General features: G+C 35.7%; 2 protein-coding genes across 2 annotated transcripts; one reads left to right on the top strand and one right to left on the bottom strand.

Annotated features, from left to right (window-relative positions):
* Positions 1-1,375: 1,375 nt before the first annotated feature.
* slc5a3b (solute carrier family 5 member 3b) lies at positions 1,376-10,565 on the bottom strand. Its single transcript, XM_073845620.1, has 2 exons — positions 10,312-10,565; positions 1,376-6,484 (listed from the first exon to the last, which is right to left on the bottom strand). The coding sequence occupies exon 2, from the start codon at positions 6,207-6,209 to the stop codon at positions 4,077-4,079; it is 2,133 nt and encodes a 710-aa protein (XP_073701721.1). The 5' UTR covers positions 6,210-6,484; positions 10,312-10,565; the 3' UTR covers positions 1,376-4,076.
* A 4,897-nt stretch (positions 10,566-15,462) lies between these two features.
* atp5po (ATP synthase peripheral stalk subunit OSCP) lies at positions 15,463-18,241 on the top strand. The gene is made up of 7 exons (XM_073846130.1): positions 15,463-15,540; positions 15,991-16,041; positions 16,811-16,921; positions 17,014-17,143; positions 17,375-17,487; positions 17,622-17,708; positions 18,002-18,241. The coding sequence occupies exons 1-7, from the start codon at positions 15,514-15,516 to the stop codon at positions 18,110-18,112; spliced, it is 630 nt and encodes a 209-aa protein (XP_073702231.1). The 5' UTR covers positions 15,463-15,513; the 3' UTR covers positions 18,113-18,241.
* The last annotated feature ends 5,894 nt before the right edge of the window (positions 18,242-24,135 follow it).

The following is a 24,135-nucleotide window of genomic DNA, read 5'->3' as shown; positions in this document are numbered from 1 at the left end:
GAACTTGTCCTGTACAATTTAAATTTATATTTGACAGAGATCTAGTGGCTATATAGCTCTACACAGACATATAGTCATATAACATCATTTAAATTAATTCTTTGCCTACAGTTGAGGTTAAAAGTTTATATACACCTTGCCGAATCTGCAAAATGATCATACAAAATGCAAGTTATTTTACATAAAATGCCTTTAGAGAGAGTCCACAAGAGAAAATAATAGTTGAATTTATAAAATGACCCCATTCAAAAGTTTACATACACTTGATTGTTAATACTGTGTTGTTACCTGAATGATCCACAGCTGTTTGTTTTTTTTTGTTTGTTTGTTTAGTAATCATTGTTCATGAGTCCCTTGTTTGTCCTGAACAGTTAAACCGCCTGCTGTTCTTCCAAGAAATCTTTTGGGTCCCACAAATTATTAGATTTTTTCAGCATTTTTATGTATTTGAACCATTTCTAACAATGACTGTATGAATGAGGGACTCATATGCAACTATTACAGAAGGTTCAAATGCTCACTGATGCTCCAGAAGGAAATACAATGCAGTAAGAGCTGGGGTGAAAACCTTTTGAATTTGAAGATCAGGGTAAATGTAACTTATTTTATCTTATGGGAAACATGCAAGTATCATCTGTAGCTTCTGAAGGGCAGGACTAAATGAAAAAAATATTTAGGCAAAATAAGAAAAATCTTCATTCTGCTCAAAGGTTTTCACCCCCCAGCATTTGAATGCATTGTTTTTCCTTCTGAAGCATCAGTGAGTGTTCTAACCTTCTGTAATAGTTGCATTTGAGTCCTGCCGTTGTCCTCAGTGTGAAAAGATGGATCTCAAAATCATACAGCCATTGTTGGAAAAGGTTCAAATACACCTTTCCAAGAATCAAGTGTATGTAAACTTTGTAACAGGTTCATTTTTATAAATTCAACTAGTAGTTTCTCTTGTGTACCATATGGAAATGTCTTTTATGTGAAATATCTTCTTCAGGTCAGTATTGAATAAAAAATTAACATGCATTTCGTGGTCCCTCTTATTTTGGTAAAATAATACCATTTTGCAGATTCTGCAAAGTGCATGTAAACTTTTGACCTCTAATGTATGTGAGTGTGTAGAAGTAACATTATTGTCTTCATTATTGTAGATGAATGATTATATTTATGCAGAATATGGACTAAATAAGCAGTATATTGATGGCAGTGTTATGTCACATACCATTACAAGGACAAGATGATCATCTCAAGACATTACAGAGCCATGGATGACTGATAAACAAGACTGTAAAACTATCATATTGAAACGCTTTGGTGTTTCAGTCAATTGTTTGAAATATAACAAATGAATTAAGAAAAGAAAACACAACATGCAAGTAAATGGTACAGTATATAAGTTTTAATGTCAAATAACCAAGCTCATACAATTTGTCCTTAATAAATGTCTTTTTATTCATCCGCAACTTTTGACAATAAAAGTAGCAAATGTACAACGTACAAATCATTTGCTTATTTCTGACGAGATCAGAGATTTAAAGCAATAAACTCCATGTGCATCTTTTTTAGCTCGTAAAGCCCGAATTCTGCAACACAAGGGGTCATTAAAAATGTACAAACTCTTAAAAATCACACAATGGAAATATCTGGAATCTATACACCATTTAATACAAATGTAAAACATGAGCTACTGAAAACAAATAAACCAAACATGAAACCCTTTTGTCGTCATGAAATCATGTCAAAATATGTACCCTTGTAGGGTGACATTAAATCAAATAACGTAACAGTCGATTAAAATTCACATTAACACAAACAACATAAGTGCCTTCAAAAAAGATAGAACCCCATCATTTAACTAGTAAATGCATGGATAAATATTCAAAAACTTTGGGTGTTGGTTTGACAGTATGTGGTGTAGCCAAAATCAACCGCTTCCGCACCCCTAAGCAAGTAGTAAAAAATATGGCTTTGCCAGAAAAACAAAAAAGGAGATCTATGCAGTATTCAATGTGTGCTAAAAAAAAAAAAAGTTCTGTTGGAGCATAAAGGTTATTACAAAAATTGACAATTTTGTTATTTCAATTAGATTATGTCAGGTGTGGATGATGAGAACAATTCATCATTCCAGGAAAAATTAGGACTTAGATAATTACAACAGTCCCCAAACTTTGTAACTATACCTTTATTTTATTACCTACAGCTTAAGCAATGACATGACTGTACGCTTTCACTCTGAGATTGAGAATGACTCTACACATAAGAATGAACTGATAACTGCAAAAATAGGAATCACTTCACAAGGACCATAAAAGAAAAAAACAAAAAAACATTAATTTAAAGAAAATCAATGTAAAAGAACAGATATATTTTTTATTCATTTACCTAAGAGATTATCTGCACAAAAATGAATTTAAACACACAGAGTAATTTACACAGATATTTAATTTAGATATTTACTGTAAAACAATAGCCCTCCAATTACTTTATTTCTGTGTCATTTCTTGGGGGTTTGAAGGCCCATTTTAAAAAATAATTAAATAAAAAAAGATGCAATATGAGATCCTTTCACATTTCCCCTTTTTTGTCGCACCTTTGGGTCACATTTAATAACAATTATGAGCATCTCAAGGTATTAAACCAACATTGTGAACTTGTACTTAAAATAAGTTACATCTGTCTAGAAAATCCTTCACGCCCGTCTCATTTTCACTAAGGCCATCCAGCAGTTCCCCTTTGTCTGAACAAATAGTGCATTCAACAGCAGATCAACAACAGGCAATGCCTGTTACTGCAGCCACAATCAAATTCTTCTGCTAGAAGAACAAGATACTATTTTGCGCAGCAATCAAAATAGGACATCCCAGTCTTAAGGTTTTGGGATATCATAATATTAGTTGTAATATCAGTTATTGACACATTAATAACAGTGTTCTCAAGTCTTTTCTGTAACTGTTCTGATGGTCATTTAGTAACATCCATAATTAAAGTCTGTGCGTTTTAGTGTTGTTTTGTATAGATAACATATTGGAAGTCTTTTTTCTTTTTTAACAATAAAGGTTATACTCCCAAAATTAGGACAAAGCAAATGTCTTTACAGCTTATTCTTTGCACAAATGCTCTGCAAAAAGGCATTTTGGTGATTTTGTTCAATGAAAGTAGCTATAAATACAACGAAATGAAAGTACAGAGAAATACAGCAAATTACATAAAGTTACAGTTACAATTTACATAAATTGACCTAAATACTCACTTGTATTTAGAAATGTACATTAGGTTTAATCAGACAACACCTTAGTGATATGGCATCTTTTCCTGCTTTTTAAATAACTGACATGATCATTTTCCCACCTTTTCTAACTTAAAAATTCATCATGTTCACAATTTCCATTTAACATTAAAACCTTGGAAACAGTGTGCTTACAGTTACAAATTCATATTTACTGGTAAAAGACACAATCCTTACACATTTAGGAACTAGATGAGTGGTCTGTTGAGGAAAAAAAAAACAGACTTGAGACAAAAAAAAACCCATCTAATTTCGATTTGAAGGAATCCACACATTAAGGCAAAATTCACCAATGAAAAAATATATACCTACATAAGCTTAGCTCAACCAAATATTACCTATAAAAAAGCTACAGTTTCAATGTATTTGGTCATCAACATACCACAAACAAGAGCTGAATAATTTCAAGGAGGTGTGACACAACCAAGGTGAAGGAATGAATAACTTCTATCAGTATCATTCAAAATACTTAGAGTCCCTAAAAGGAAGTTATAAAAAGAAAAATAAACCACACTGTAAATATTACAGACCCTAAATGGCTTGTAATAACAAATAGTTCATATACAGTCAAACCAAAAATTATTTAGACACCAGATATATTTTTTTCTATCAAAGCTATCTGACATTATCAAGATGAATTTGTTCTGACACAGTTTAACTCTTGGGTTCTTGTAATATTTTATTACCATTTTCTAAACTATAGCAAATAAACTGATAATGTGAGAAATGTTGAAGGTGTCTGACTAAATTTTGGTTTGACTGTAAATGTGCTGTCTTTCAGTACTGTAAGATCAGCATATTACAAGGAGAAGTAGACAAACATGAAAACACCCAGCGAACAGACAAATACCAGGCCGAAGTTCAGTAAGAGCTTGATCTTAGGAGGTTCGTAAAGCATTTCACGGACAGTTCCTTCATCCTCTTCAATGACGTTGGGTTCAACAACAGACGTTTTCTCCTTGTGACAACAAATCCAGTCAAACACTTGCAGGCAGCTCTCGTCATCTCCACACTTGCCTTGATTGTTCGGTTTTACAAGATTTGCATGGCCATTGGCATACAGCTCCATTGGTGTGGATGCCTCTGTGCTAGGAGTCATGTGATCTTGGTCACTAGGGGAAGGCATAAGGAGTTTCAAGTCAGCCCCATCAAGACATCTCTCCTTCTGGACATCTTCAGGAACATCTTTCTTAAGAACGCCGTCACCACTCCCATTAGTGAGTTTGTACATCTCCTCTCGTTCAGTCTTAGGAAGGCGCTTAAATTCTTTCAAGCCCCAGATCGTGGTACGCTTGATCTTCTCCTCTTCTGGGGGTGATGTGCACAGACTGACACACACAGCCACCAACCCGGAGATCCAAAACAGCCCGGCGGCAATGTACATGTAGTGGACGTCCGTGATAAAAGCTGGGCGTTCATCCGGCTGGTCACATTTTGGCTCACGATATATAAACCCAAGGAACAGGCGGGTGGTTCCGAGTACAAAGCCAGTCATGCCGCCACAAAATGCGCCGGTCTCATTGCAACGTTTCCAGAAGACTCCGAGGAGAAAGAGGGCAGCGATGGGAGGTGTGAGGTATCCTGCCATTTCTTGGATGTAGAGGTACATCTGGCCGCCTTGCATCTCAATAATGACAGGCACCCAAGCAATGCTGATAGTCACCATGAATATCACAAATAACCTGCCGACGATCACCAGCTCACGGGAGGAGGCGCATACACGCAGCATTTTGTAAATGTCCAATGTGAAGATGGTGCTAGCGCTGTTAAAAATTGAGTCTAGGTCACTCATGAGAGCAGCAATCATCACAGCCATCATCAACCCTCTGAGACCCACCGGCATCACGGTCATGACCAGCCGAGGGTAGGCGATGTTGGAACAGCCAGCCTGACTGCCGCAAACAGCCATGCAGTGCTCTGGTCCGATACATGCTATCTCATCGGGGAACAATATCCGTGAAATCATTCCAGGAATGACGATGAGGAACATAGGAAGGACCTTAAGCATTCCCGCCATAAGTGTGGAGCCTTTGGCATGAGCAATATTCTTGGCGGCTAATACTCTCTGGACGATGACTTGGTCAGCACACCAGTACCAAATGGATGAAGGCGTCTGACCCAAAATGAAGCCTGGCCAAGGGATGTCCTCATCCAGCGGCCCTCGTAGAAGCTTGAGGGAATCTGGCTTGGGATGAATTCTGCAGGAGTTTGTGTACTGGAAGCTAAAGTTGCTGTTAGCCAGGATGGCTGTGACGTTGGGGATCGCCTCCATGTATTTTTCTCGCACCCCTTCCATACCGCCTACCTTGAGCAGGCTAATGATGGTAAGGGTCATCGCACCGCCAATCATGAGCACAGCCTGTAGAGTGTCTGTGTAGATCACAGCAGCCAGTCCACCGGTTACTGTCAGCAAAGCGGTCGTAGAGATGAGCAAGATGATCGACAGGTAGAGGTTCCAGCCAAGAGACTCCTGGATGAAAAGAGCTCCTGCGTATAAGTCCACTGAGAGCTTGGTAAAGATGTATAGCAGAAGTGAGAGGGCTGCAAAGTAAATCTTTAGCCGTTTGCCCCCATAGCGCTTGGAGAGGTACTCTGGCATGGTGTAAACACCAGAGTAGATGTAGACTGGGATGAACACCCAGCCAAGCAGCTGCAGAAGCAGGAGGGCGTTAAACTCCCAGGCGCCTACTGCAAAACCACTGGCTGCGCCAGAACCAGCAAGTCCAATGAAATGCTCGCTGCCGATGTTGCTGACAAACAGAGAGGCACCGACCACCACCCAATTCATAGTTCGACCGGCCAGGAAGTAGCCGCTGACAGTGCTACGGTTGGCCTTCCACATGGTGAGCAGACCAATTACGAGGACGAGGACAAAATAAAGTGCAACAACGGCAATATCCGCCGCCTCCATCGCTGGTCCTGTTTTTAACATGTTTAAGCTGCTATCACAGTTCCAAATGCAGTTGTCTGAAAAAATTTGGGTAAAGATACAAGCGAAAGCACATAAAATCTCTTATTCCTTTGGTTTGCTGTCTTTCTAGAAGGAAACTGAAGCATCCGCCGTCTGTCAGATGTATTTCTATTTGGTTTGTGTTGATTTTGGTTTTGATTTGATTGGTAATCCAACGGTGCTCTCATGAAGCACAAGAGTTATTTTGGGGAGGATGTCTCTGGCTTCTGGTCTAGAAATGGCAAGAGTTTACATTCCTGCAAGACAGCAAACACAGAAAGAAAGAGAGAGAAACAGGGCATGCATTAGATCAAGTGTGTCAAAAGACTAAAGCTGATGACAGATTTTCCCCATCTCCATTCACTATTATTTGCCACTGACTATAATCAAAACAAAAGAGGAAAACAGCATTGTGATAAAGATTTTATTTACAACATTAATAAAGTTGTTATTCTGAACATTATACAAAGATTTACAATGGCAGAAAATAGAAATAATGCACTGTATATACTACCAGTCAAATGTTTTTGGTAAGTAAGATTTTTTTTTTAAAGTCTCTTATGCTCACCAAGCGTGCAATTATTTGATCCAACGTACAGCAAAAATAATAAAACTCTGAAATATTTACACTATTTAAAATAACTTTTCTATTTGAATATATTTTAAAATGTAATTTATGTGACTTCAAAGTTGCATTTTTAGCATAATTTCTCCAGTCTTCAGTGTCACATCATTCTAATATTCTGATTTGCTGCTCAGAAAAACTTGTTGAAAACAGCTAAGTAGATTTTTTTCAGGTTTCTTTAATGAATAGAAAGTTCAGAAGAACAGCATTTATCTATTAATTTCTACAATCTTTCCCCAAAAACATACTGATTTCCAGCTTTTGAGTGGTATAGTGTGTAATGTTACAAAAGCTTTTAGCTTCAGATAAATGCTGATGTTTAGATCTTTTTATTCAAAGAATCCTGAAAAAAATTATTCCGCTGTTTTAAATATTGATCATAATAATAATAAAAAGTTTCTTGAACAGCAAATCCGCATATTAGAATGATTTCTGAAGGATCATGTGACACTGAAGACGTAGGAGTAAGGAGTAATGATGCTGAAAGTTTAGCTTTGATCACAGGAATAAATTACATTTTCAATTATTTTAATTACTAAAAATATTTCTTGACTGGTAGTGTATAGTAGTACCAGATTAATAATTGAATGATTTCAAACATTTGATCTTTTTTTAGTGTTGAATAATATTGGATATTTTGTATATATTGGAAATTTAGGGTGAATGCTCATTTTCCCTATTTTACATTTATATTAATCTGTTAAATACAACATTAATCAAATCTCAAAATGAATATACCTGTACATTATAATGTCATACTGCCTAAAATCATACAGAATTTTAATATTAGTGAATCCTTAGTAGAAATTAATCACAAAAACAGTTTAATTCACTTTGTCTATTCTCAAATATACAATGATAAAATAACAACAAACAGTCATCATAATAATAATAATAATAATAATAATAATAATAGACTAATTTTAATCTTAAAAAAAAAAAAAAAAAAGCTGTTTATCCCAAATTTTTGTGGGTTAAACTTTCAACATGTATACAAATTCAGCTCACATTTTTAAACGGCTTTAATGTTTGCGTAACTCAGACATACGCAAATGTGCCGCATCAGTTCCCAATCCACTGCTCTGCCATCTGAAAACTATACCAGCTCGGACTCCAGGCACTAAGTCCTTGTGAATCATAGGGCAGATTATTGCATAACACTACACTGGTTGCTTCTAACCACTATCTTAACATCCCATCTAACAGCAAGCTAAAGGTCAGACTGACAACTACCCAAACACTTTGGTCATATTAAAGGGCCAATATGCAACTTTTTCCCTAAAATAAACATAACAATAGCCTTTTTATTTGACCATTTATGACTCAAACATCTCCTGATGAGCATACTGACACCTTGTCAGCTCACAGTGGGTGCACCTATAAGCTTGTATCCTATTTTTCCTATTTTCTGTCGGGTCGGATTTTTCGCGCGCTGTCTGCGGATGTGACGTCAAGCGCGTTCATGTTAAACGTTTCAGATCACTCTGCCACCACCGCTAGTCAGCAATTGGCCTATTTTTGCAAACAAACTTAGTTTCTCAAACAATATATGTATTTGACTGTTCTTACCTCTGTAACATAATGTTGACATCTTTACAGCGGATGACTTGTTAAGGTTTGCACGTACGAGCGCGCGCTGCGAGAGCAAGCAGAAAGGAAGAGCAGTTCCGTTTTTTGGCCACAGGTGTCAGTCGCGAGTTTAAATTTCAGAAAATTGCATATAGCCCCTTTAATGGGGAGGTTTAAAGTGGAAATGAGAAACAAAGATTTAAAAGTAATCAATGGTAACACTAACACACATGGCAATAACCAAAAACAATCTCAAGTAATGTCAGTAAACAATGAATACTGCCACCTTTTGGTATTACAGTAAAATGGCTCCTGTAACTCATTTAAGATGCATATCACATATGCATCTGATTTATGCTGTTAGAACAATACCAACTCTGTTCACCTAACATTACAGCACAACACAGGGAGCCATGCGCCCAACCCTCACCAAACAAAATCACTTGTCGCGAATCTAGGTTAAATCCATGTGGAAAATATTGGTATTTTCATAGCTCAAGCTTTTTATAAACCAGGTAGGTTATGCTCTGCATAGTTTTCACATACAGATTTCTCTGACATGTGCATATGCATTGAAACATAGCACAGGTCTAGAATTACTGCACACGCATTAGGAACCAATTACACCCGTACCTTTCGTCATGACCTTATCTGTGTTTCATAGCACACCACCATCACACCATGATACTGTAATTGTATGAAAACATGTGCTGATGTTATCAGGTTGCATTTGCTCATCTCCGTTGCTATAAATTTGTCATAACTGACAACACATCACAAATGACAAAATATACAGTCAGTACTGTAAACAGCTAGGAGTTAAAGGTATAGTCAATGACCTAAATTATGTCATAATTTACTGACATAAGTCATTCATGGAACACAAAGAGATGACTGTCTTGGTCACCATTACACCATCACCATAATGTATCGAAAATACAAGTCAGTCACAAATATTCTCCCTAACATCTCCAAGAAAGACAGTCAAAACGGGGAATAAATTATGACGTGATTTTCATTTGTAAATGATCTATCAGATCCCTTTCAATCTAACAACCAGCCAGACAGGAATAATCTCCTTATGGGTTCTCTGGTTGGCCAAGGAAAAAAAAAAAAAAAAAGGAAAGAGACTTGGCGTAGGAGGGGTGGGCAAAGAGGAAAATTTCCACTTGCAGGCAACTCACTTCACTACAACCTCAAATTTGCTCTACAACAGAGCAAATTTATCAACAGTTAACATAAACAAAAACACATGACAGTAAATGCAGAAGAGATCTAAACCTTTTAAGGATAGGTGGCTAAATCTGCCCTGCTTCAAAATTAAAAAACAAAACCCTATTATACTTCTTATTGACACTCATGTCGTATGTCGATTCAATCTGAGTGGAATTTGACGACACTGAGTGACAGGAGGACAACAAGCTGAAACTCCAACCCACTGCGACTCCTGCGAATTTTCTAGAAGCACCGCTCGCCGGAAAAATCGATGCGTTATGCTGTAATATTTTAATAGTGACTATAAGACAGTCATTTTTTACTAATCCTTAAAAGCTGTACGACTTTTTTACCTAACAGCCTCTATCAGCATTGATGCAAGCTAAATTATAGAGGTGAATGGTGAACAGGCTGTCACGCCTCCTTGTTTTAACTTCATTTTAAATGAACTATACGTTACGATACGTAAATTCAAGACGTATTCTGTGAAAAACTGCATTTTAGAAATCTACTGATTATTTATCTTGCCGATATTTACTACTAAATGACGAAATTCTCCAAATATGGCGCATCTGTACGCCGCGACAAATAATGTCTCTTTAAAAGTCCATGTTTCCACGGATTTCAAAATTCCTGTTTGATCTATACAATAGTTACACTTGAGATTTAACTTACCATGTTCATGATATAGTCTTGAAAAAAAGAACAGATCAACGCGTGTAGGGAATGAAGGAATGAAGGAATGAAGGAATGAAGGAACAGCTCCGAGAGAAGTGATCATCTACACCAGTTTCTGACAGCTTCAACGCGGAAGGACGTAGAACATTGTCAGAAGAGAGCTTTAAAAGTTCAGAAATAGAAGATTCCATTCCTTCGGAATGAATGGTGACACAAACGCGGCTTTTATAAACGTCCATTCACTCCTTATCTTCCGCTGTAGCAGTACGCGCCCTGGTGTGTAACGTGACGTGGCCATTGGGGGTAATTTGCATATTAAACCACGCCTACTATATCTCACCAGAGTATATCCTAAAAGAGCCTTTGTTTAAGGGAGTAGTTCACTTTCAGAACAAAAATTTACAGATAATGTACTAACCCCCTTGTCATCCAAGATGTTCATGTCTTTCTTTCTTCAGTATTAAGGAAATTGTTTTTTGAGGAAAACATTTCAGGATTTCTCTTCTTATAAAATGGACTTCTATGGTGCCCCCGAGTTTGAACTTCCAAAATGCAGCTTTAGATGGCTCTAAAACGATCACAGCCGAGGAAAGAAGGGTCTTATCTAGCAAAACAATCGTTATTTTCTAAAAAATAAAGTTACAATTTATGTACTTTATAATCTCAAATTCTCATCTTGTCTAGCTCTGTGTGTACTTTGTGTAGAGATTAAAAAGTATATAAATTGTAAATGTTTTTAGAAAATAACTGACCGTTTCTCTAGATAAGACCCTTCTTCCTCGGCTGGGATCATTTAGAGCCCTTTGAAGCTGCATTTAAACTGCATTTTGGAAGTTAAAACTCGGGGGCACCATTGAAGTCCACTATAGAGACCTCCTGAAATGTGTTCCTCAGAAAACATCATTTTCTTTACGACTGAAGAAAGAAAGACATTCAGAACAAAAGAAGACTTTCAGAACAAAAATTTACAGATAATGTACTTACCCCATTGTAATCTTGGATTACAATGTGGTAAGTACATTATCTTTAAATTCTGAAAGTGAACTACTCCTTTAATGACTTATAACCTCCTGTAGTCCCTTACTTAATATAGGAAACTACTAGAAATCACCCTCTTTAGCCAGAATCAAACTTCCAGGACATAAGGAGAGGCAGTCTGTGGAAAGGCTAATTCTAAGCCTCTTAGGTTTTGCAGTCAAAAGAACAATCTGGAAATGCACCAAGGCTCCTGAATGCTCATTAAGAATGTTCTTTACTAGATTTGTTTACTTTAGTTTTATTGTACGCATGCAATAATTTAATCTACCATGGATTTTATAGCCTTCTGTGATTAGGAATTAGTGAATTCTAGTCAATTAACTGATTCGCAAGGTCCTGGCCATCCCACGGGTGCACCTGAAGTGCCCACCCACAGGTTAAAGCTGAACTAAAACACAAACATAAACACAATTACTCACTGCTTGTGTTATACCTTTACCAATAGTCTGTATCTGGGTGAAAGGATCATTTTGTGACATGATGTCATATGAAGCTGACATGGGGTGAGCTGTGTCTGTCCTCACACAAAATAAATAGATGAAAATGTGCAGTGCAATTAAATTGCACTTAAGATAAAGGTGTTATTCCAAATCAGCTGAGGTGAAGTAATGTAATACATGAATGAGGGCACAAATCTTTTTTAGACAATGAAATCAATATAGATGTGCTTAATGAATCCTGCAGTCAGCGATGACCTTGACCACTTTACAATAGATTGGAGGTTAAGCACTGTCATGTTTAATGATGCTTCCAAGATTTCTGGAATACCAGTGTATCAGATTTGGTAAACTTAAATTGATTTGATTTTGGACTGGACACCAGATTTAAGATGAATCTAACCTAATGTACATTACAAATAGGTTAAGGCTTTAACGTAAGAAGTTTCAAACAAGAAAAAATCAAACAAAGTATAAAACAACAACAACAATAATAATAATAATTAAAGCTGCAAGCAGCGTTGACCGGGCCCTCGCCGTCTGGCAGTCGCCATCCCGATAGCATCAGGAAAACGGTGCCCAGTTGGCACATGCATTCACAATAACCCTTTGGACTAACCCTAACTGTCTCTCCTCCTGTCTGACTCTTTCTCTTACCACCCATCCCACCTCCTTACACTCAGCCACTTACCACACAAACACACAGAGTGCAGAGCAGAGTGAGATCAGATTTGTTTTTTAATTTTCTTTCATTCGTGGAGTTTTGTATAATTATGAAATGAACTGTGTTTAATCAGAATGAATAGTTATTTGTATGAAAAAAGTTTCAAAGAGTTAGGATGCTGCACTTTAAATATATAATAAATCATTGAAAATTGAAAATGGAAAATAAAATTCTAGGCACGCTATCTGCCTCAAAAACACAGGAAACAAATATTTGAATGTATTTTGTATTTTTATTTATTTGCCATGGCAACAGCATTTGATGCATCAGGGACGCCTTTACAGACTCTCATCGGCCGTGTTTTTACATCATTCTGATGAAGTTTGAAGAAAATCGAGTACAAATATATTGTTCGTTGTTCGTTCGTGTGTTAGTTCATTAACCAATGTTAACAAAAGAGACCCTATTTTAAATAGTTACCATGTTTTATGATCTACATCCATTTTTAAATATTATTTTAATGATCTATAAGCATCTGTGAAATAATTATAAACAAATATATTAAAAATAAATACATTAACTTAGTTGATGTATTTGTTTCTCATTCTTATTAAGTGAACTGAGCAGTATAGTTTCATACTTATAAGATTTTTTTATTCTATCAGTGAGATTGTATATATGTATATAAATCATATAATTTTTCCTTAAAAGATTAAAAAAAGATTTTAATGCTCTTTAAGCACCTATACAAAATAATTATGTAAAAGTACACTGACAGTACAGTCTATATCAACTGATTCTATGGATTATTTTCATTCTTATACACTGAGAATGAGCTAAATAGCATTAGAGGTCAAACGATTCCTTATCTTATGAGGACCTCTAGTGTTCATCCCTGGTATTAGAGCTTTAATCTGACAAATTTATGTGACACTTTTAATGTTTTTGGGGCCTCTGAGCATGATAACATTTTGAAACTACACGTATTTCCTAAGAATTTCTTGTTCTTTATATGTAAAAAGTTTTGATGAGTTAGAATAATGCAATTTAAAGATATATGAAAATAACTCTTCATCTTTTTTATTGTTACTTTCATAAATCACCACATCAACACCGTTCAAGATGTCCCAAAGCCGTTCACAATTTAACATCTTCAGTATCTTGGCATCATGTTGACAAAGTTTGGTGTGAACTGTCTGATTCTGCTATGAGTGATATGAATTTATTCACAGCTATATTTAAAAACACAGGAAACAAATGTTAAAGTTTGACATGTTGCCATGGCAACAGCATTTGATGTATCAAGGACCCCTTCACAGATTCTCATCGGCCGTGTTTTGATATTATTCTGATGAAGTTTGAAGCAAATTGAGTAAAATTAAGAGGTTGATTTAAAAGCGTTTTGCAAGCAACACACTTCCTGCTGCCAGTTGGTGGCGCTATAACTTTGACTCATAATAGTCACATCTCTGTGATCGGTATCATACGACGAACAAACTGCTTAAGTTTGGTCAAAATCAGATAAAGTGTGTCAAAATTATTAGACATTTCCTGTTTCTCATTTCTCGCCATAATTTGTCGCCCTGCCACGGCCAAACCGTTCGAGATACCAAAAATCCCCTGGCAATTTTGCATTCCCAATATCTGTAGATCATGCTGACCGAGTTTGGTGGCCATCGGTGGAAAGGTCTAGGAGGAGTATTTCAAATTCCACAGCTTGATTTTTCCAAAAATCCATATTTAAATAAAAATAGCTGACTTCCTGTTGGTCGTAGCTAATGGGTGTAAATTAGAAAGTTGTCCGGCTTGATGAGTCCAATATATGTACCGAGTTTGGTGACTGTAGGACAAAGTAACCCCCCAAATTTTGTCAAAAGGTGGCGCTATGGAGCGCCTGCTCCACGCCCATTTATGGGCTTTTATCAGTGTTTAACTGTCATTAATACAGATGTGTGTGTTGAGTTTCATGAAATTCTAAGCATTTTAAGTGGCTCAAAAACACAAAAAACTAAAGTTAAAGTTTGACACGTTGCCATGGCAACATGATAAAAGTTATGGATAACGCCCTTCACAGATTCTTATCGGTCGTGTTTTGACATTATTGGGATGAAATTTGAAGCAAATTGAGTAAAATTAAGAGGCTGAGTTTAAAGCGTTTCAAAAACGTCACGCTTTCTGCTGCCAGTTGGTGGCGCTATAACTTTGACTCATAATAGTCACATCTCTGTGATCGGCATCAGACGATGAACAAACTGCTGAAGTTTGGTCAAAATCAGACAAAGTATGTCAAAGTTATTAGGCACTTCCTGTTTCTCATTTCTCGCCATAAATTTGTCGCCCCGTCACGGTCAAACCGTTCGAGATATCAAAAATCCCCTGGCAATTTTGCGTCCCCAATGTCTTGAGATCATGCTGACCGAGTTTGGTGGCCATCGGTGGAAAGGCCTAGTAGGAGTATTTCAAATTCCATTGCATGCACTTTTTAGACATCCCTGAATAGCCGACTTCCTGTTTGGCAAAGCACGGACTATGAGTGTGAAATTTGTTTGGCCCGATGAGGTCTATATGTGTATGAATTTTGGTGACTGTAGGTCAACCGTTGTGCGCTCCAGAGCCCTTCAAAAGTCGCAATTTTTAACGCTGTGCCATGCCCCCCCCAGGTGACCCCCCCATGTCAAAGTCTGTCCGGCCCTGATGGCCGCAGGTTCCAATGTGTGTGCAAAGTTTCAAGAGTTTTCGTGTATGTTAAGGCCCCTGAAATCCCCCAAAACATTGAAAAAAAAAAAAAAATAATAATAATAATAATAATAATAATAATAATAATCCTTAGAAAAACAATAGGGCCTTCGCCCTTTTGGGCTCGGGCCCTAATAATAAGGTGACGTTATATAAATCAGTTCCCAAAACTTTAATTTGTTAACTATCCGTCATCTTTCCGAGTAATTTTCCACTGATGTGACTAACCACATTTCCCACAATGCACATGAGCAGCTCTTGAGTATTTCTTCCCGGACTTTTGCGCATGCGTAGTGCTTTTGACCTACACAGTCGCAGGAGAAAATGGCAGCGCTTGGAGTGGGGCTGCAGGTATGACATTCTGAAAAACAGAGATATTTGTATGTAAAACCACGAGCTGTTTGGCTTTGTGTCGTTAAATATATGTACTATCTGAAAACTGAAATGATTTAACCAGTCGAACCAAGTCGATTTTAGTTGATAACTAAATGAGGCCTTGACAGGCAGTGTCTTATTTGCGACATGTAACATACAGTACAGTCATTCAAACCGTGTGCTCTTGTAGGAGCCTAATAATTTAGTGTTCATTATTGTTTCGCTCTTAAGTTGTGTTTAATATATAAATTAATTTAGTTTTGTCTGATAATACTCTGATGCGGTTTTGCTCCCCGCATGCAAGTTTGGAATGCAATGAGTGACACGACTGGAATTAAGAGCATAGGTTGACCAGGTCGTGTCATTGAGAGTCTGTTATATTTGTTTAATAAAATACTGCAACTTGTTTTGTTTTTCTTTCTACAGGTGCGTCAGTTTAGCACTTCTGTGATCCGACCAGTAGCAAAACTTGTCAGGGTAAGAAAAATCATTCGTGCCATTATATAAACACAGTACCATTTCCATAGCAAGGGAAAAAAAATGTATGTTTCACATCCCTTGCATCAGATACAGTCAAACCAAAATTATTCAGACACAAGATATATATTTTTTTTTTACTAGTGGGTGCAGGAAACTATAGTTCATTTATGTAGGCAAGGATAGCAAAATAAAGTAAACTGTGACATATTATACCCACAAAATTGTTAATACAGTGGACTACCAGTAAAATTGATCAATTTGGGACCAAAAAATTATTCGGACACTGACCTGACCATGTTTTGTTACATACCTTTCTATCAAAGACATTATCAAGATGAGTTTGTTCTGACACAGTTTAACTCTTGAGTTATTGTCTTATTTATAAGGTGTCTGAATATATTTTGGTTTGACTACAATGGTAACCACAATTTCCCCTAAAATACCCAATATGCGGTAGTTTATACAGGAGGTTCCATGTAAATATATGATTTCGAAGTATTAATCTTTGTTATAACTGTGGTGTTTTGGTCGAATGCTCAGATTTTTGTGTGTAATAGTAAGATTATTTTATGTTAATTCAACTTCAAGTGTTTTAGTACAGATGAGTAGTATACATTTTATAAATGTATACAAAATGTTACATATTTTTGTACATGTATAAATTGATGTTTTTATATTTCTGCACACTGTAATAGTGTAAGGTTTTTTTTTTGTTTTTTTTTTAATAAATACCATGCTATATTCTTACCATAGTATGTTTCTTCAGCCCCCTATCCAGGTCTATGGGGTGGAAGGACGTTATGCTACTGCCCTGTTCTCTGCTGCCAGCAAGCAGAAGAGCCTTGATAAGGTCGAACAGGAACTTGGCCGTGTGACTGTAAGTTTTACTTTGGATTTCCCTCTTTGTTTTGCTTGTTTTCCATAATGCTTCAATAGTTCTGGTTCATCTTTTCTTTTCTGACTTCCTAGAGCCTGATTAAAGATCCTAAGCTGTCAAGTGTTGTGATGAACCCCCATGTCAAGCGCAGTATCAAACAGAAGACTTTCATTGATGCTATGACCAAGGCAAAACTCTCCCCCATCACCATCAACCTCATCAGTGAGTTTTCTGACCAGCCATTATTCTCACTATCACTCTGATTGATTCAGTGAGAACTTTGATGTGATTAAATATAAAAGTAGAGTTTGCACATATTGAGCGAAAAGTCTGTAGAAGAGTGACCTATATCCACTAAAATATTGATAATAGTTTCATTTAGAAAATCATGAGTGTTTTAGAGGTTTGACAGTATTATTATCTATGGGTATTTACATTTATTTTTGTTTACAGATGTCCTAGCAGAAAATGGACGCTTGACCTTGACCCCTGATGTCATCTCAGCCTTTAGCAAAATGATGAGTGCCCACAGAGGAGAGGTCACATGCTCAGTCACTACTGCTCAGGTAAGCCGTGTATACATTTATGCTCAAAAACATATATTTGTGCATTCGCTTTGTACACATTTCTAGTCTGCATAAAAAGTTTTGAATTAGTTTTGAATTCAAGTTTTGAATTAAACCTTTGTGTCTGTGAACAGCCTCTGGATGAAGCTAATCTTGCAGAGCTGAAGGTGGCACTGAATGGTTTCCTGTCAAAGGGAGAGACCATCAAACTTGAGACCAAGGTAAATGAGCTTGTTCCAGAGGATAGGCTTCATTTTACTCTGAAGTGCTATTGGTCTTCTTTTTCTTGTCTCCTTTCTGATGTATCAAAGCAGCGAAAGAGTGCCAAAGTGTTTCTTACTCATTAAATTAGAATTAGCCAAAACCTTTTGAAAATGATCTTGAATGTCTTTTGTTGTTTGCTCATCCTTGTGAAATTTAACACATGATAAGTGATTGTTTATATCAAAAGCATTTCTTATATTTTTTATCTAATATAGATGTTTAATGTGTATTTCTCTTCCTCCTTTCACAGTCTGATCCCTCAATCCTTGGAGGCATGATCGTGAGCATTGGTGATAAGTATGTGGACATGTCTACCAAGACAAAGATCCAGAAGCTCACCAAGCTGATCAGGGAGACCTAAGTCCTGTGGACTGACCAGACCTAATTAAATCAAGGTTCAGGCTGAAGAAAGAACGACCTCTCTCTGCTATTGTGTAGTTGAATAACTTTGTCCAGTTGTGTTCAAAATAAATATTATGTAACATTTAAACTTGTGTGTTATTTGTTAAATATACTGTGTTTTTACTTGTTTAATGACCTTAAATTAATACCACAGTACCTAAACTAAAACGCAGTGTGTGGGTGCTAATACAAATTTATGCTCCAATTGACCTTATGCACAGAGCGTTCTTTAGAACTTCTGCATAAAGATAAGCCAGCTCGTAAACTTCCGCTGAAGCTCATTTTCTATGTGCTATATATTAGGTGGACGCTATTGAGACTCATCTACTGCCTTGTTCTTATCAGAAACTGAGAAAAATTATAATTGCAACATTATAAACAATGTTATGCGGCATGAACATTCAGTTTCATATTATTTAACAACATATCATTTAAATGCGGAGCCTGGCAATCCCGTACTCTCTGTATCTGCATAGTTGTACATTTAACCCTCTGGTGCTCTTCGGTCACTTCTGACCGAAAAATTTTCTGTTTTGAATTTTTAAAAATCACTGCTTAATCGGAATGACATGAAACTCGGTGACTTTTATGCCATTTGGAATGTCAACACAAAAAAAAATTGAGGGCATGATTCAAGCAGGCTAAGTGGTCGTAAAAAAAATAGTCACACTTGTGCTCTTCGGTCTAAAATGACCGACCATAGGAAATGAATGGGAAATCGACAAAAATACAAATATTCAGAGAATTTTTGTGTGTACAATCTACAAATCCTCCACAATGCTGAAAAAAAGTACACAGCAGTGAAGGGGTGACACTCTAAAACACATCCATTCATAAACACACCCATTCACACACACGCACACACACACACACACACACACACACACACACACATTAATATACACACCTCTATTCGGTCACTTTTGACCAAAACATTTTCGGTTTAGAATTTTTCAAAAAATCACAGCTTCATCAGAACAGTACCAAATTCATTGACTTTTATGGCATTTGGAATGTGAACACACATAAAAAATTAGGGCACGATTAAAAAAAACTAATAATAAAATAAAAACTTGTGCTCTTCGGTCTAAAATGACCGACCATTGGAAATGAATGGGAAATTGACAAAAATACAAATATTCAGAGAATTTTTGTGTGTACAATCTACAAATCCTCCACAATGCTGAAAAAAGTACACAGCAGGGAAGGGGTGACACTCTAAAACACACCCATTCACAGACAGACACACACACACACACACACACACAAACACACTAATATACTCACCTCTATTCGGTCACTTTTGACCAAAACATTTTCGGTTTTGAATTTTTTTTAAAAATCACAGCTTCATGAGAACGCGACCAAATTCAGTGACTTTTATGGACACACATAAAAAATGAGGGCACGATTCCAAAAAAAAAAAAAAGCTTGTGCTCTTTGGTCAAAAATGACTGACATCAGGAAATGAATGGGAAATCGACAAAAATACAAAAATGTACAGAATTCTCTTTCTCACACATCCACACACACATGCACAAATGAACTGAAACACAGCAAATTGAGAAGATGTAAAATAAAATAAAAATATATGTATAAAAAAATTACATATCCAGAGTGCAAAAGACACACACTCTCTTGCATATACAAAAAATTAACACTTCAAATCATATTTATAACAAAAAACTATCCCAAACTGGATGAGAAATAGTCTTTGAGATTGTTTAAATGTATGTTCAACTATTCCACCTAATAAAAATGCTGAATCAATTGTCTAAAAACAACTAGGCAATTCACAAGCTGCTTTGTAGAGAACTATACAGGCATCAAGTTACACCTGCCATTACAGATGTTTTTCTCGTTTTTTACCAACAGATGGCGCTAATCTGCCTTCAAAAATTAGTGTTGAATGGCTGAGTCTCTATTTCAACCTGAAATACTGCATTCATTAAAAAATAAATAAAAAAAAAATTAAAATAAAATTTTTTATTATTCTCAATGGCAAAAAATGGATATTAATTACAGCATAAATATTCATTATTACCACAAAACCCTCTCAAAATGCAAAAGAAAAAAGAAAAAATATTATTAAACAAAAATGAATTGGAATGGTTTTACTGAAAAAATTACAGGATGCGTTACAGGTGTCCGGTCACTTCTGACCGCGAAGAGCACACGTGTGACTGCTAAACGAAGAGCACCAGAGGGTTAAATGCTGACAGCTAAACACTATCATAATGTGTTTAAGCTAACGTTAACTAGCTAGCGATACTTCTCTTCAAGGACATCTTAATCGTATTCTTGATAATCACTAACTTGCCTTCAAGTCATGAACACATTTTTAAGATCTTGTAATATTTTAAAGCCTTTTTTATTTTCTAACTCTACAGCTGTGAAATAAAATGTACTTCAAGGACTCACTTTTCATTCATAAAAACGGCATCGGAAAAAAAGACTTTTCACGGAAAACAACGTCTTATGGAATTACCCATATAACCAATAGATGGCAGCAGAGGATTATTTATTGTGAAGCTGACTTTTAAAATCCCTATATATTTTTCAAGACGTCTTGCTTTTCGATTTATTATAAAATTACTAGTATAATAAATTGTAGTACATATATATATATATATATATATATATAGCAAGTGAAGAAAGTCATTAAGCTCACACACAAACAGCCAATAAAGATGAATTATTTAAATACTAATATATAGTTCACTACAAATACATTAAATATTGATGGTATAATAATTAAATAATGCACTCAATATGAATCAATATGAATTTGAAATATTTTATAAAATTTAATAACTACATCTTTTAAGTTTTATCTTGAACTGTAAAAGCTATTTAATAGCCTATATTTAACCAACACAAACTTGCTACTGCTGTAGTTTTGTTACTGTGAAATTAATCTGAATCATTTAAGCTCTTTTTTTGACATCAGCTTGTCATTTGTTGTCTGGTTATTACTGTCAATCATAGCAATGACTCGCGCATATTTAGCCGATTTACTCACGTATTTTTTTAAACTGGCATTTGTCATTCTTGAAACGGTGTACATGGACGTTTGGTCCTCTTAGACAAACAACACTTTTCTTTGATTGTGAATGGATTATGTAGAGAAAACGAACAAAAGTGCGCTCATATTGCGGCACAGTACAGTTGACCGGAAATGACTTAGCTGGCTTGAGTAAACAAGGAAGTAATTCGTGCATATGGTCAATTGTTGTGGAAAAATGTTAAAGGGTAAAATGCTAAAGATTGATTTTTTTTTCTTATTTTTGCGTTGGCAACACTACATTAAAGGAACACTCCACTTTTTTTGGAAATAGGCTCATTCTCCAACTCCCCCCGAGTTCATAAGTTGAGTTTTACCGTTTTGAAATCCATTCAGCCGTTTTCCTGTTCTGGCGATATCACTTAGTGTAGCATAGATCATTGAATCCTATTAGACCAATTGAATCACGTTCAAAAATGACCAACGAGTTTCGATATTTGTCATATTTAAAACTTGACTCTTCTGTAGTTATATCGTGTACTAAGACCGGTGGAAATGCAAAGCTTCAATTTTCTAGGCTGATAAGATTGGGAACTACACTCCCATTCCGGCGTAATAGTCAAGGAAGTTTGCTGCCGTAATAAGGCTGAAGCAGGAGCAGTAATACCACGCAGCACATGTGCAAATGCTAAACTAGCTGGGAACTCAGCGATGCTACTGGTCTAATAGGATTCAATGATCTATGCTAAGCTATGCTAAAAAGGGATTTCGCAAGAACAGGAGAACTGCTGAATGGATTTCAAAACGGTAAAAATCAACTTATTAACTCGGGGAGAGTTGGAGAATGAGCCTATTTCCAAAAAAAAGTGGAGTGTTCCTTTAAACATTATCTATTCTGAATCCCTTTTTTGGCTTTTATAACGTGTTTCATTTTAATTTTATAAATTTAAAAATATGACATGATACCATTTTATTTAATGCCCTCAATACCACAGTACCTAAACTAAAACAGTGTGTGGGTGCTATTGCAAATTTATGCTCTAATTGTGGGAAAATGTTGAGGGTAAAACACTAAAGGCAGAGGTGTTTTTTTTTTTTTTTTTTTTTGCAATAATAGCACTATTTATATTGGGTCGCTTTTTTGGTTTTCATTAAATGTAATTATTCCAACATGACCTGCTAAACATTTTGGTCTCTATAGTTTTTTTTATAAAGTAGTTTTTAAGATTATCCACTAAAGGAGTTGTAGTTGCTTACTTCTCTGGATTTTCTTTTCTTTTTCTTTTTTCTTTTTTTTTAATGATACAAACTTTGTAAGTAGATCTTTATCTAAAATTATTCATTGGATGATAACTTTAGTTTGAAAATGTTTGCTTTAATTGTGATTATCAGCATTTTCTCATTGTCAATATTATGACTTCATTATAAACACAAGAGGGCGCCAGCAACTCAAAAATTTGTACATGGAGTTTGATCAGTGTACTCAAATGGTATTTAACGCAGATGAGCTTTTTTTTAATTCTGTCCTGTGCACGATGATTAATATTCCTGTCATATCAAGTTTTAACCACAGAATAAGAGTGCAGACATTTGCGTTATCTTCAAGTACTTTTGAACTCAAACAGCGCGTATGATAAAAGCTGCTTTGCTTAAGTACATAAAAATAAAGTGCTTCGTTACTGAAAACTTAATTTGTAAATCAAATTAAGACCCGTGTTTGCTGTTCATCTGCAGAAAACAGTGAAAATATCTTATGGTTCAAAAGTTCATCAACAGCATTTGAAATATATTTTTGTATCTTTTTTTTTACTCTTACTTTTGATACATTTAAAGCATATTTTTTCAATAAATAAAAATAAATAGTAAATAGGTACTATATTTATATTTTACGTAAAAAGTTTACATACACCTTGCAGAATCTGCAAAATGTTCATTATTTGACCAAAATAAGAGGGTTCATACAAAATGCATGTTATTTTTTATTTATTGCTGCCCTGAATAAGATATTTCACATAAAAGATGTTTATATATAGCCCACAAGAGAAAATAATCGTTGAATTTATAAAAATGACCCTGTTTAAAATTTTAAATACACTTGATTCTTAATGCTGTGTTGTTACATGAATAATCCACAGCTGTTCAGTAAGAGCCGGGGGGTGAAAACGTTTTGAATTTGAAGATCAGGGTAAATGTAACTTTATTTGTCTTCTGGGGAACATATAAGTAGCTTCTGAAGGGCAGCACTAAATAAAAAAAAAAAAAAAGAGATTTAAGCAAAATAAGAAAAATGTACACATCCTAATTCCGTTCAAAAGTTTTTTCACCCCTGGCTCTTAATGCATCCTTTTTCCTTTTGAAGCACCAGTGAGAGATTGAACCTTCTGCAATAGTTGCATATGAGTCCCTCAGTCATTGTTGGAAAGAGTACAAGTAAAAAACAAAAGCTAAAAAAACAAAGAATCTGTGGGACCTGAAGAACAGCAGACAGTTTAACTGTTCAGGACAAACAAGCGACTCATGAACAGCTCATGAGTTGTAAAAAAAAAACACACACCTGTGAATCATTCAGTTAACAACACAGTATTATGAATCAAGTGTATGTATACTTTTGAATTTTTTAAAATTCAACAAATTTTCTCTTGTGGAGTATATGTAAACGTCTTAAATGTGAAATATCTCATTCAGGTCATAAATAAATAAATAAAAATTAACATGCATTTTGTATGATCTCTCTTATTTTGGTAAAATAATTACCATTTTGCAGATTCTGCAAGGTGTATGTAAACTTTTGACTTCAACTGTATGTGACATTTATGTAAAGTCACATATTTTTTACATATTGTCCTTGTTTTCAGTTGATTCTCTTGCAGATACATCTCACATTAAACATCATCGATGCATCATAATCTGTCATGCGTTATTATCACAAAAGCACTGATGGTCAGCCGCCTCAAAATGTGACAGCTTGGTGCGAGAAA

Source organism: Garra rufa, chromosome 8 (assembly GCF_049309525.1).
Source record: "Garra rufa chromosome 8, GarRuf1.0, whole genome shotgun sequence".
NCBI lineage: Eukaryota > Metazoa > Chordata > Actinopteri > Cypriniformes > Cyprinidae > Garra > Garra rufa.
The sequence above is the reverse complement of the archived record's forward strand: the minus strand, read 5'-3'. Positions and strand labels throughout refer to the sequence as shown.

Coding starts and splice junctions, on each gene's coding strand:
- slc5a3b (XM_073845620.1), bottom strand. CDS start 6,209: ATGTTAAAAACAGGACCAGCGATGGAGGCGGCGGATATTGCCGTTGTT.
- atp5po (XM_073846130.1), top strand. CDS start 15,514: ATGGCAGCGCTTGGAGTGGGGCTGCAG. Junction 16,922..17,013: donor AGGAACTTGGCCGTGTGACT/GTAAGTTTTACT, acceptor CTGACTTCCTAG/AGCCTGATTAAAGATCCTAA. Junction 17,488..17,621: donor GCTCAGTCACTACTGCTCAG/GTAAGCCGTGTA, acceptor GTCTGTGAACAG/CCTCTGGATGAAGCTAATCT.